Source organism: Leopardus geoffroyi, chromosome D1 (genome assembly GCF_018350155.1).
Source record: "Leopardus geoffroyi isolate Oge1 chromosome D1, O.geoffroyi_Oge1_pat1.0, whole genome shotgun sequence".
Lineage (NCBI taxonomy): Eukaryota > Metazoa > Chordata > Mammalia > Carnivora > Felidae > Leopardus > Leopardus geoffroyi.
Genome location: NC_059329.1, coordinates 39303844 through 39316829, shown reverse-complemented (window position 1 = coordinate 39316829; position 12986 = coordinate 39303844). Strand labels below are relative to the sequence as shown.

Here is a 12986-nt window from a genome sequence, read left to right as displayed (position 1 = left end):
TGACACGTGAGCCACTAGGGTGATGTTGACAAGTGAGTTGTCTTCAGGGAACTGGCATGAAGAAGCCTTATTATTTAGACAACACAGAGAAGTGGCCTGTCTAGACAGCTTGCAAGGATGAAGTGTCTAAGTACAATTATTTCTGGCATGTTGGAAAGACTGCTCCATCATCTCCTGTAAAAGCAGGGCAGTGTTTTTACCACCTCTTGTTCTATGTGAGTGCAAAGGAGAAAGAATTATGCCTCCTTGGATGAGTTTTGTTCCCTGGCTCATCACGATGGCCGCCATCTGAGAAGAGGTCCTTCATTTGGGTCTTTCCCACCGCTGGGTACAGGATGACGGCAGTCTGTTGGCTTTGACAGCCTTCTCCTTGTGTTCCTCTCCCACCTCTCCTTCCAACTCTTCCCGTGGACACTGTTCCTGGGAGAGGGGCTCAGGAGTTCTCTGCTATGCCCTGTTTCTTGCTTATCTCTACATGGAAAAGTATAATTCAGAACGGAATGAAAAGTGCATGCACACACATGCACACACGCATGAGCACAGACACACAAAGGAAAAAAGTTGCAAGTAAATCCACAGCACGTTAACAAAACTCATCACAGTTGGTGGGAGAACGGGGTGATTTTTGTTTTCTTCTTTGTGCTTTTCTAAATTTTCTGAAGTTTTATAATAATAATTCTTTAAGAGAACTCAGTAATTTCTCTTTGCTTTCAGGGACTGAATTGGCCCTGTCTTGTCATGTATCCAAGCCAGCCACCACACGGCTGTGATTCATCCTGGCCCAGAACTTTGGGAAGTGAGGCAAAAAAAATGTGGCATCTCTGGCTCACTCACCTTTTGCTGGCATGAACCTTTTTCAAGCAGAGTTCTGTGCATCTGGGTCAGCCACACCTCAAGTATGACTCAGGTGTCCTTTGCAGATGTTCCATGGTAGGGAGTATTGTCAGGCAGCTGACTCAGCCCTCATGTGGGCTGCAGCTTCCCTGGGTTCTCTGGCTCAGGGAACCCAGGTGATATGCTTTGCAGCATTTCTTGGACAGGAATTCACAAACACATGTCTAATTGGGTGTTGCCTTTTAGTTTTCACACCAAATGGGGTAGAAGGCTAGACAGAGCTTCCTGGGAAATGAAGACTCCCATGACTTCTGTAGGACCTTGTTTTCAGCACTGTGAGGGCCATGGGTGAGAGGACAGGCTTCTTTTCCAGTCTCTGTCCTCAGGCCCTTTCCCAGCCTCAGTTGGAGAGAGAGCTCGCCCCCTGCCTCTTCTCACTCTCCCCTAACTCACTGCCACGATGGGCTCCACAGAAGACAGGTCTGTCTTCCCAGACTGCAGTTGGGAGGAGGGCAGGAGGTTGTTGGCTAGCGGAGCCCTCCGGCCACTGCTCTTCTCTGTCCAAGCCACCCTGAAGGAAGGGACTGGGGAGGGTGGCCTTTCCTCCTGGGGCTTGGGCAGCCTTTGGCACATGCTCAGTAATGCCTTCAGCTCGACCCTGAAGTTCTCGTTGAGCCAGCAGTAGATGAAGGGGTTGTAGCAAGTGCTGCTCATGGCAAACCAGTGGAAGGCGAAGTAGAGGGCATTGTTGGTGTGGATGACCTTGCTGGACAGGAGGAGGACATAGCAGTTGAGGGGGAACCAGCAGAGGGCAAAGAGGACCACCACCAACATCAGCATCTTCATGGTCTTCTTCTTCTTCCGCCGCAGGGCCAGGTACTGCTCCGTGGTCACATCGCCGATCGTGTTGCACATCCACAGCTTCTTGGCCACGCGGGCATAGGCCACGGAGATGATGAGGAGGGGTAGGATATAAAGCAGGATAAAGGTGGCCAAGTCCAGATACTTCCAGAAGAGGTCAGCTGGCTCAGGGAAGTCTGGCAGGCACAGGGAGCGGACAACGTCCTCGCTGGTGACAGGGGAGAGAGGGAGACAGAGAAACAGAGATACAGACAGAGGGAGGCAGAGAGAGAGGAAGAGAGAGGAAGGGTGTGCCATTAGTGTGGAAAGGCCTCGTCCCAAGATTCTGGCTCTCCCACTAGATTGGGGGTTTTACAGAGACAAGGAAAACACCTGCTCTCTCTGTGTTGTCTTAAACTTATATAATTCCTAGCCTGTAACAGAGACCCAGTAAATATCTGTTCAATGAATGAATACAACACTGGCATTCCTAGTCTTAGAACTAACTCATCCTGAGAGCACAATGTGCTCAGGAAACGTTGGAATTCCTCCATTCCAGAGGGGAACTAAGGAATAGGGCAAAGAAATGATGGATCTTGGGAATGTGAGTGGCAAAGCCCGAACGAACACACCTTCAGCCATTCGTGTAACAAGTATCTATTTTCCACGGAATGTACCCAGTCCTCCTTGAAGAAACCCTAGAGCTGATGTGTTGAGACTATGACCCCCTGAAAGAGGGGGCACAAATCACCCACGCAGGGCTGGCCAGTACCACCCTTGGTGTCCAAGCTCCCACTTTGGGGAAGTGAAAACCTTAGGGCCATTTTGATTGAAGGCGCAGTTTGACTACACTCACACAAAGGAAGTAAAGTCACCAGATATATTACTTACAAATCCCAGCATGGAGACGCCAGGAGCTGCAGGGAAGGGCAGTCCTCTGTCCCAGGTCATGAGCAAGCAGGAGATAGAGAGCAGGGTTATAAGCACCCATTACTTATAGGGTGGTTGAGGCACAGTCACCAATTTTTCACAGCCTCAACCCGGAGTGGTTAGTTTATTTTTTGAGAGAGAGAGAGAGAAAGTGTGAGCAGGGGAGAGGGGCAGAGGGAGAGAGAGAGAGAATCTTAAGCAGGCTCCACACTCAGTGCAGAGCCCGACGCAGAACTGGGATCATGACCCGAGCCAAAATCAAGAGTTGGATGCTCAACTGACTGAGCCACCCAGGTGCCCCTCTGATTGGTCATTTTAAAATGTGACCCGGGGGCACCTGGGTGGCTCAGTCAGTTAGGTGTCCGACTTTGGCTCAGGTCATGATCTCTGTGAGTTCAAACCCCAAGTCGGGCTCTGTGCTGACAGCTTGGAGCCTGGAGCCCGCTTCCGATTCTGTGTCTCCCTCTCTCTCTCTGCCCCTCCCCCGCTCGTGCTCTCTCAAAAATACATGTTAAAAAAAACAAAATGGTGACCAGGAAAAGCAAGGCAGGAACTTGTGGTGGAATCCTAATCTTGAGTCCCAATCTAAATGCCCAGACTGTGGGTGTGAACAAGGGTTGTCATACTGTTAAAATGTCTAGGCAGCAACTCAAAATGGCTGTTTCTTCAGCGCGTTATGTCGCTTGTGCACTTGTTATATGTGCTGATGGCCATCACTACTGAAAGAAAGAGAATTCTGTTTGCTTTCGTTAGCAGAAAAAAAAAAAATAGCTCCCCATATGTGAAGGCAGATGGGGGTCTGAGTGCTAGGAGATTTGGGTATGCGATTCGTTCCGACACCGTAGGATTTGGGGAGGGAGATGCCTTTGTAAATTACAGTCGACCCTTGAGCAACATGGAGGTTAGGGGCACCGACCCCTGCGCCGTTGAAAACCCATGCATGACTTTTGACTACCCCCAAATCTAACTACTAACAGCCTACTATTGACTGGAAGTCATATCAATAACATGAACAGTTAATTAATACACATTCTGTAGGTGTATGATACACTGTGTTCTTACAAGAAAGTAAGCTAAGGAAAAGAAAATGCTATTAAAATCATAAGGAAGAGAAAATACACTTACGGTACTGTACCATATTAATCGAAAAAATCCACACAGAAGTGGACCCACACAGTCCAAACTAGCGTTGCTCGGGGTCAAATGTAGTTGTAATCAGCCTTCAGAGCTTGTTCTCCTGACCCTGCTTATGTCATAGGAATGTGTGTTTTGAAGTGTATGTTTCAGGCGGAGCAGCACATAGTTATTGCAGGACACACGTGGCTACTGGTCTGGAGCGCCAGGATGCTAGCTCCCGGGCAAGCCACAAGAAGCAGCTGGCACCTGTGATATTGTAGGGACCTAGCACTACCGTAGGACCACTAAAGTCATTTCCTACAGATCCACTAAGACCCAGAGGTGGCTGGGAGTTTTCGATTTCTGCAGGGAAGACCCAGAGGTGGCTGGGAGTTTTCGATTTCTGCAGGGAGCCCGGAATATGACAGCCCAGCGTCCTGGCCTCGAGGCTGAACAAACTCTGTGTTATCTTTGCTCTAGAGCCCCCTGTGCTGCTGCCTGTAGCTTCTCCTGACATCCCTCCAATGCCAAAATTGCACCCTCCCTTGGTCTCTTGCTATCCTGCCTGCTCACTCCCTTATCCATCACTCCCGGGAGCACTTCCTTAAAAAATCCCAAGCACGATCTGTATCTCAGGGTCTATTTCTAAGGAACCTCCTCTAAAACAAGTACGGACTGATGAAAATCACTCTAAGCTTGCTCATTCGTTCATCCATTCAGTAATTATGTATTGAGGGGCTGTTATATGGAGACAGTAGGTCAGGTGCTAGGGACACCAGGAAATTCTTGTTCTGCGACAGCACAGGACAAAGAAACCTGAATGGGAGGTAGGAGATAGAGCATCCTGCCTCAGACACACAGACACATGCGTGCTTTATTTATACGTTGTGTGAGAGGATGTAAACGTTGCCATTTTAAACAAGGCCTGGGTGACTTTGATTCTCAGTCTGTGTGAGTACCTGTCCCCAGCGAAAGAAGCTGTTGGCTCCTGCCCTGACCTCGCAGACAAGCTGGGTGGAGAATAAGGAGGGAGCTAAAGTTGCTGAGAAGAAAAGGTGAGGAAAAGCAGAACAAATGCCACAGATAGGCCCCAGACTTGGAAGCAAGAGAATGGGAGACAGAAGTGCTGGGTGCAGCAGATACCGGCAACTCAGACTCAGAGGGGGCTCAGACTTCCCTCTGTCAGGGCCCTCTGCGTCCCCAAGCTGCTCCCGACTAGCCAACTCACCTGTACTTGAAGGTAAATAATTTCTGGCAGATGGCGTGTGGGAGTGAAAAGAACGTAGCCATGGTCCAGATGACCGTGACGTAGATGACACCTTTTGTGATCGAGATCCGGGGTTTTAATGGATGCATAATGACCTGGAAAACAAGCAAACTGTGCATCACTGGCTGAAGAAGTCTGGAAGCAGATCAAATCTCAATGATGGCGCTCACGTGCCACACTAAGGCAGGTAGGTCCTATGTATAAACAAGCACCCCTTCATTCAGTGTTAAGCCCCTGAGCTGCACCACCCCACAGTCCATCCCCAGAGGCAAAAAGAAGGTATCGTCTGAGACTCCAGGTCTGGAGACTCCAGACTGGAGTCTCAGAGACTCCAGGTGGCTCAGATGCCTCTTACAGGTCATATGTAGCAGAACCAGAGTGCAGTGAGGGGATGGGAAAGGGGTGAAGCAGGAGGTCTGCTCCCATGACACCCACAAGGCCAGCAGAGGAACAAGCCACAATCAGCCTCCACCTTGGGATCTGATCTCATTCCGCCATGATTCTAGACCCCTTGGGTTATGGAGGGCTCTGAGAGGATCTGGGGTAACAAGCCTGGAGAGGAGTCTCTATTTGTCATGGGAAGTTGCAGTGACATTTATGTGGGGGGTTGCAACACTGTTTACAAAAGCTATTTCTAAATTGTGGGGTCCAGCTTTCCCACCACTTATAGTAAAGCCTGTGTTACAGGCTTTGAGCTGAAAAGCATTTTGGAATTACTACAGTTGGACAATCCATTCTGCTAAAAGGTTTAAATAAAGATTTGGGAACTCAACGGCATCCTCATGTTAAGATTAGGATCATTATTTCTTGAAAAAGGCATTCTGAGACAGGTGAATCCAGGGTCAGGGAGAGAGGTCCTCAAGAGCTGCCATCACCTAAGGATGTCATCCCAGGACACAGTGGGCATTCTGGCTGTGTCCTCCCAAATTTTGTCTCCAGGTTCTTTCAAGATTTGATGAAAGGAAGTGACTAGGTTTTAGAAGCTGCTCAGCACAGCCCCCTTCTGGATTTTGCCATATTTGCCCCTCAGACTCCCTCGTTGTTCGGGTTGCTGAAGACAGTGAAAGCCTGGGTCAGAGGCCCCAGACATCGCTCAAAGATTTCACTGCTTTGGGAAAAGGCCCCATGTTGGGGTTTATGTCACAGCAATGTGATCAGTGTTGGCAAGACTTAACCCCCTTGTTCCTCAGACCCACCTTTGGCCCAAGGGGCAACTGTCGGTGAGGCTGTGTTAAGTGGGGGTAAGCATCGGCCAGGTGGAAGTAATCCAGAGTCCCTCTTGTTGAATTAGGGGAGAAGGTTAAGAAAAGGCAGAAAACATTAGCATGCAGCCTTTTCAGACTTTGCCCAGAGTATCTGCAATATAAATGCCAAAATGATGGAATTTCGGGGCTAAAGAGATCTCAAAGTTTGCCAAATCCAATTCCCTACCAGATAACGAACGTCCTCTAAAACATCCCTGTCAAGTGTCATCCAGACCTTGCTTAAAAATGGCTGGGGAAAGGAAACTCACTACCCGCCCCCCCCCCCACTCCCACCCCGGCAGCTTCGTTCTGCTAGAAAATTCTTTCTCCTACTGAGCTGCACCTTTGAGTCTGCATCTTTGAGGCCTCCTCTCCTTTGCACCTCTTGCAGCTACTCAGAATAAATTCTTCCTCTCTCTGTCCTGCTGGCCCTTATGATATTGGCCACCTTGAGCCTTCTCAGAGTAGGGCGGCCTCATGATCAGGGCAGAGGTATGAAGCCAGACAGACCTCAGTGCTAATCCTGGCCTCATCATTCACCAGGCGTGTGATCTCAGGAGGGCTACCCATGCACTCTTCTGAGCTTCCATTCCTTGATTCGGCATAGACCTAGTATACAACATGGATTTACTGAGTTAGCACATGCAAGGTGCTTGGCAGGGAGCCATCCTCTTCCCGGATAGAGTCCTCTTTGATTTCCTTTACCACACCCACCATGTGCCTCTGGTGGGGCAGGGCAGTGGCTGCCTGCTCCTGCCACGTGGCACCCTAGCTTGTTTTCCTCCTCAACAACGTGGGCCCCGGGGGCTCCATCCCCACCTGCAACGATGTGCCAATCTCTTTTCTTTTCTTTTTTTTTTTTTTTTTCTCAACGTTTTTATTTATTTTTGGGACAGAGAGAGACAGAGCATGAACGGGGGAGGGGCAGAGAGAGAGGGAGACACAGAATCGGAAACCGGCTCCAGGCTCTGAGCCATCAGCCCAGAGCCTGACGTGGGGCTCGAACTCCCGGACCGCGAGATCGTGACCTGGCTGAAGTTGGACGCTTAACCGACTGCGCCACCCAGGCGCCCCTTGCCAATCTCTTTTCAACTGTGATTTTCGGGTTGGCTTTTCTCCCCCACCCCCAAACAAGCTCGTTAATTTCTGAGACACAAAATATAAGCGATGAGCCTTTGTTAGAACAACAAACTGGGAATAACTTTTTGTGGCACTTAGCACAAACGTTTTAAAGCGCCTAATCTAAGTGCTCATATTAGTCAATAAGAAGACAGATACACTTATTGAAAACTGTGCTAAAATACTGTCTCGAGGGCCCCTGCAGCTCCCCGGAAAGCAAAGCCAGAGGGGGAAGGACCGGGTGTTGGGGGTAGGTGCCCTCACCTGGTGGCGGTCCACAGCAATGGCCGTCAACGTCAGTGCTGAGACGTGCAGAGAGCAGTACTGGGCAAAGCGGCTGACGTGGCACATGCCTTTCCCGAACACCCATGTGCTGTTCACAAAGCGGACCTGGAAACCAGCCCACAGAGGTCAGAAGACAAACAGGGCCTTGACCCTGACACCCCTACCCCCTTCCGTGGCCTCTGAGGAGCATCCCTTGGGAGGCATCTTCCGGCTCCTCTCTTCTTCCATTCTACACTACTAAATTGTGCATCACACGTGATTTTCTCCAGCATGACTCATTTCCAATCATCCGATTCAACAAAACCTGATCGTACCGACGGGGCCAAGCCTTGTTAGGTGCCAGGAGGGCGTGGGAATACGTGGGCCTTGCAGTTGGACTTCCCACCTCTAACAGTTTGAAGCTATATGACCTTGGGCAAGGTGTGTATAATCTCTCTGAACCTCAGTTTCCTCATTTGTAAAAAAAAAAAAAAAAGGGGGGGGGCTTAAAAACTTCTACCTTGTAGGCTTATTACATGGATTAAGGTTTTAAAAATCTATAAAGGGTGGAACACAACGTCTGGCAGATTGGTAGAGAGATATTCTTAGAAATAAATAGTAGCTATTTTTATGGTAATAATAAAATCCATTCTCAGTCCACATGAGTTCAGACTAATGGGGGAGACCCACGTGAAAAATCACAACATAGCGTGTAGGCTGTGCTCTCTAATGTTGACTAAGCAGGCCTTACAATGTCATCTGGAAGGGGCCTGAGGGGCCTGGAGGGGTGGGGGTGGGGCAGAGCGGGAGAATGGCAAGCTGCAGGACAGCGTGGGACCCTCGGAGCAGGCCTAGGCCTCACCCCACATCATCCATGGCTACTTGCCCACTCAATCAGTGCCTGGGCAGCTCCTGTGAGTGATGCCCACGCCCAAGAAACATCAAGCACCGATTCTGAACAAGGAGCTTCCGGTCTGGGTAGAGGACCCAGGCACCTCCGGATGCAAGAAAGATAGTATTCAGTGCCCACAGAAGGCCCAGACAGAGGGCTTCAGGGCCGCAGGGTGGGAACGGAGCGGGCTGAGGTAGAGGGGAAAAATGATAGAGAAAGATCTAGAGCAAGTCAGTCCGACAGAAAGAAGATCATGTAGTGGTGGCCAGCAGAGTCGCCCGGGGCAAGGCCCTTGGGCTCCACAAGCACCACTGCCCCCATCTGTAAAATGCGGCTAATGGTCTTCACATGGTTGTTAGGAAAATCAGAGGAGAGATGACGCGTGTAAAGTAGGTGCGGCAGGACCTCGAACACTAGTAAATACGCCCTCTGCTACCCTCGTTATGACACATGAGGCATCGGAGACGAGCTTTAAGAATACGTGGTATTTGTACTTGTGGCAGTAAGAACAAAGGGCTTGGCGCTGAGTCAGAAATCCCGGGACCTATTTGAGGAAAGAGGAGTGGGATGGTTTGGCTGGAGGGTGAGAGTCGGGAGACACGGATCGTGTCGCTAGGACAGCAGCTTCATTCTCTGTGAGGCTGGCAGGTGGCAGCCACACGGGGCTTCTGAGCAGTCCGGGAACATTACAGAGCTAGAAATCCTTAGTTCCTCCCACATCCAGTACGTTGCAAAGTCAACCGGTGCCCCTCTCATCCCAAAGTCGTGGCCCTCGTCTCTCACCTGGACCTTTACAGCCTCCCAGCTGCTACCCTTGCCCTCCGGTCTTGTCCACTTGTCATTCAGCCTTCACTCTGCTGATGGGATTTTTCTTAACCAAAAATCAGATGACTGTCACCTTCCTGCTTAGAATCATCCTGGCCCTCAGGACAGAGCCAGATGCCTTAGGAGTCTCCAGGCTCATTCACAAGCTGGCCCCAGCCTTCCTCTCTGGCCCAACTGCACTTGTCCCCACCCCCCACCCCCTGTTCCTCTCCGTTCCTCCCACCCCACCGTGCTTCCTGCCTCCTTGCTGCAGCTACATCAAGCCTCTCAACATTCCCTCAACACACCATGAACTCTGAAGCCCTTTGTTCTCCAGGTCCCTCTGTCTGCATTGAGCGTTCATCTTGACCTGGGAAATTCCTGCTCTTCCAGGCCCTTTGAAATGTCACGTTCTTTGCACAGTCTCCTTTGACCCTCTCATGAGACCCTGGCAGGACAGAATACATGATTCTCTCCTCCGGGCTCCACAGCACTCCGTGCGTGTCTCTGCCATGGGAATTGTAAGTACCTGTTTGCTCTTCTCTCAATGACCAGGGCTGGGCTTCATGCTCGCTGTCGTGTGTAAAGTGAACAGAAAAGGAAACCAGGTTGCAAGAATACTGTCACCAACTAGCTGGAAGGCAGGATGCCTTACCTAGTCAATTAGCAATTGATACATCAGCTGTGGCACAGAGCAGCGTCCTAGGGTGGGGGTGGGGGGGCATTGAATGGACTGGATTTCGTGGGTGGGGGGTGACCTAATGATCCCTGCCAACATTTCCAGAAGCTTCGATTTACTGCTTGACTATGGCCCACGTGCACTGCCATTAAGTAGGAGTGTGAGGGCTTAGGAGATCCTCCCCCTCAACCCTTTCATTCTCCCTGCTTGCCAGCACCTTGTAAGCTCTGACAGGAATTCAGATTGGGGCAGTTACATGGGTCAGGTTCAAGGCCAGGCCGCTTTGGATTATCTTAGAGGAGTGCTGGGTTCTCAGGACCCTGATCCTCCTCTCTTGCAGGAGATCATCCAAGGCTGGACTTGTCAGGCCCCAGCCACAGCCTAGCGTGGGGTTCATGGTTTCTCTCTCCCATCCCCCAGCCTCTTCTGTGCATACTGCTCGGGGCAGTAGCACAGGGGCCATGCCCCGGGGCCAGTTCTCATCCTGGGTGTCCCAGCCCAACCCTAGCATTGCAGATGGTCAGGATAGAAACCAAGGGGGCAGGGGCAACCAAGGAGAGCCAGAGATACACAATCTCATGCTTCAAGGTAAGAGGCAGTTACCTTGGCAGGGTGGGGCCTGGTATTTGAAAGCCCTTTTGTCCTTGGCTAGAGAATATAAACTGGCAGGAGAGCAGGAAAACTCCATGTTTCGGAATAGTGGAAACTTAGCATGGTCCAAGAAGCCCTCCTCACCCACCACCCCCAGCGCTAGGTGGCTTAGTGGACAGACCTCTGACTTGAGTCAGGAAAGTAATTCTCATCGTGGCTTGGCCAATTACTAGCTAAGTGACCCTGGACAAGGGATTGAACCTCTGTGTGCCTTAGTTTCCTCATCTGCAAAATGTAATATTCTTGTGAGGACAAAGGTAGAACATAGTTTTAAAATGTGAGGTTTAGAAGGACGTGCATGCAGGTGGATGGATTTGTGGGAGTTCACCCTCTTCCGGCTTGTCTATTATTTCTGGTTGTGTGTGTGTATATGTGTGAGAGAGAGACAGAGACAGAGAGCAAGGTACGAACAGACACTGTTTTGGTAGTAACTCAAATAACGGTAAGGTTATTCCATAAGGTGAAAAAATGTAACACTCATGCTGCAGAAACATAAGGGGTAACTGTCAGTAGATTGCTCAGTCATCGCCCTCACGGTCCCAAACCACCCATGAGCACCAGGCTCCCAAGTCACAGAGGGGCAGAAATGACACCACTAACGCTGAGCAGCCAAGGCTTGGGGACGGGAGCCACCTCTGCCACGATGGGCACGTGCCCCCGGCCTATTCCTGGGCCCCAAGCCCACCTCATTCCCATGTCTTCCCCAACACACACTGCCTACACAGCCTCACTGTCAAACCACAAAAGAGAAACACAATTTAAATAAGTGGTCTAGGAAAACACACTGAGGTTTCCATTAACAATTAGCAACTGACATATCGGCTGTGGCACAAAGCAGTCTCCTAGGGTGGGGGTGTGAGAGAGCATTTAATGCACTGGATTTCGGGGGTGGGGGGTGACCTAACAATCTCTGCCAACGTTTCCAGAAGCTTCGATTTACTGCTTGATGATCAAATAGGCCCACGTGCACTGCCATTAAGTAGGAAATGGTCATTTGCTCCGGCTGAGCGCAGACACTCCAATCATTGACCCCATGGCCCCCAGCTGCAGAAGGTGATGAGACAGAGACCGAGAGGGGAAGAGAACGAGAAAAGGAAGAAGGACAGAAGCAAGGGAGGGAAAAGGGAGGGTAGAGACCCAGATGGAGGAACAGACAGAACGACAGTCACAGGGAGGGAAAAAGATGAAGACACAAAGAAAACGGAGAGGGACAGAAAGTCTACGAAGTGGAGAGAGTTGAGAGGGGAGCTGAGAGGGCAGAGGGGGAAGGAGCTGGAAAGGCGCAGCCAGCCAGCGGGACCCAGGAAGCGCGGACGAAGAGAGGGGCTGGGGCAGCGGGGCGGGAGGGGAGCGGAGGGCTAGGGGCAAGGAGAGCCCAGCCCGCCACGGCCGGGCGGGCGGGAGCCGGGGCCTCACCAAGGTGAAGGGCGTGTTGAGCAGCGTGATCATGATGTCGGCGACCGCCAGGTTGACGATGAAGAGGCTGGTGGCCGAGTGCATCCGCTGGTTCTTGAAGATGACATGACAGACCAGCACGTTGCCGAAGAGCGAGAAGACGATGATGAAGGAGTAAGCCACGATGAGCAGGGCTTTCACCGTGGGGTTCTGGGACTCGGCCCCGTAGCGCCTCCGGCCCACAAAGTTCTGCCAGTCGGAGAAGGTGTAGTTGCTCCAGAAGAAGTGCGAGGCGTTGGGCACGGCCAGGGCCGCCTCCAGGCCCGGCTCGTCGGCCCGGCCCTCGGGGCGCTCGGCGGCTCGCACCAGCGGGAGCAGGCAGAGCAGCACCTCGCGCGGGCCCATCCCGCAGCAGCCCCAGCGCCGCGCCCGCGCCCACGCCCGCCCGGAGGTGAGCGCGCGGGGCCGCCGGCCGCACTTCGCCGGCGCTGCGCCCACCCGGCCGCGAGCGCGCGGGCGCCTCCGCCTCTCGGGCGGCTCGGGCTCGGGCTCGGGCTCGGGCTCGGGCTCGGGCTCGGGCTTCCGCTCCGGCTCCGGCTGCGGTGACGCGCGCCCGCTCCGCCCGGCCGGCCGCCTCTGCGGGAACGCAACTCCGCGGGGCTTCCACGGCGCTCTCCCCGGCGCGCGTTCGCCCGCTGGCTTGCCGGCGCCCCCCCACCCCGCCCGCTCCCACGCCGGGAATGCAACTCCGCCCGGCTTCCGAGCCTCTTTCCCCGCCGCGCGCACTCCGCCCGCTCCCACGCCGGGAGCGAAACTCCGCCCGGTTCGCAGGGCTCTTCCTAAGTCACACTCGCCCCTCCATCCCGCCTCAGCCTAGTTACGGCCAAGGGAGCAGGCGGGCGGGCGGAAGACGCCCGCGGCGAGGGGTGAGGGGGGTGGGGAGGTCGGGGG

At 52.4% G+C, this 12986-nt stretch overlaps 1 protein-coding gene across 1 annotated transcript; it reads right to left on the bottom strand.

Annotated features, from left to right (window-relative positions):
• Nucleotides 1–1163: 1163 nt before the first annotated feature.
• GPR83 (G protein-coupled receptor 83) lies at nucleotides 1164–12492 on the bottom strand. The gene is made up of 4 exons (XM_045483611.1): nucleotides 12057–12492; nucleotides 7615–7740; nucleotides 4949–5082; nucleotides 1164–1903 (listed from the first exon to the last, which is right to left on the bottom strand). Exons 1-4 carry the CDS (start codon nucleotides 12438–12440, stop codon nucleotides 1279–1281), a joined length of 1269 nt encoding a protein of 422 aa, XP_045339567.1. The 5' UTR covers nucleotides 12441–12492; the 3' UTR covers nucleotides 1164–1278.
• Between the last annotated feature and the right edge of the window lie 494 nt (nucleotides 12493–12986).

Bases quoted from the DNA above. Each gene is read 5' to 3' on its own strand.
- GPR83 (XM_045483611.1), bottom strand. From the start codon at position 12,440: ATGGGCCCGCGCGAGGTGCTGCTCTGCCTGCTCCCGCTGGTGCGAGCC. The intron at 7,741-12,056 runs GTGAGGCCCCGG...GCTGGTTTCCAG, and splicing joins TCAACACGCCCTTCACCTTG to GTCCGCTTTGTGAACAGCAC. The intron at 1,904-4,948 runs GTGAGTTGGCTA...CCCTGTCACCAG, and splicing joins TTATTTACCTTCAAGTACAG to CGAGGACGTTGTCCGCTCCC.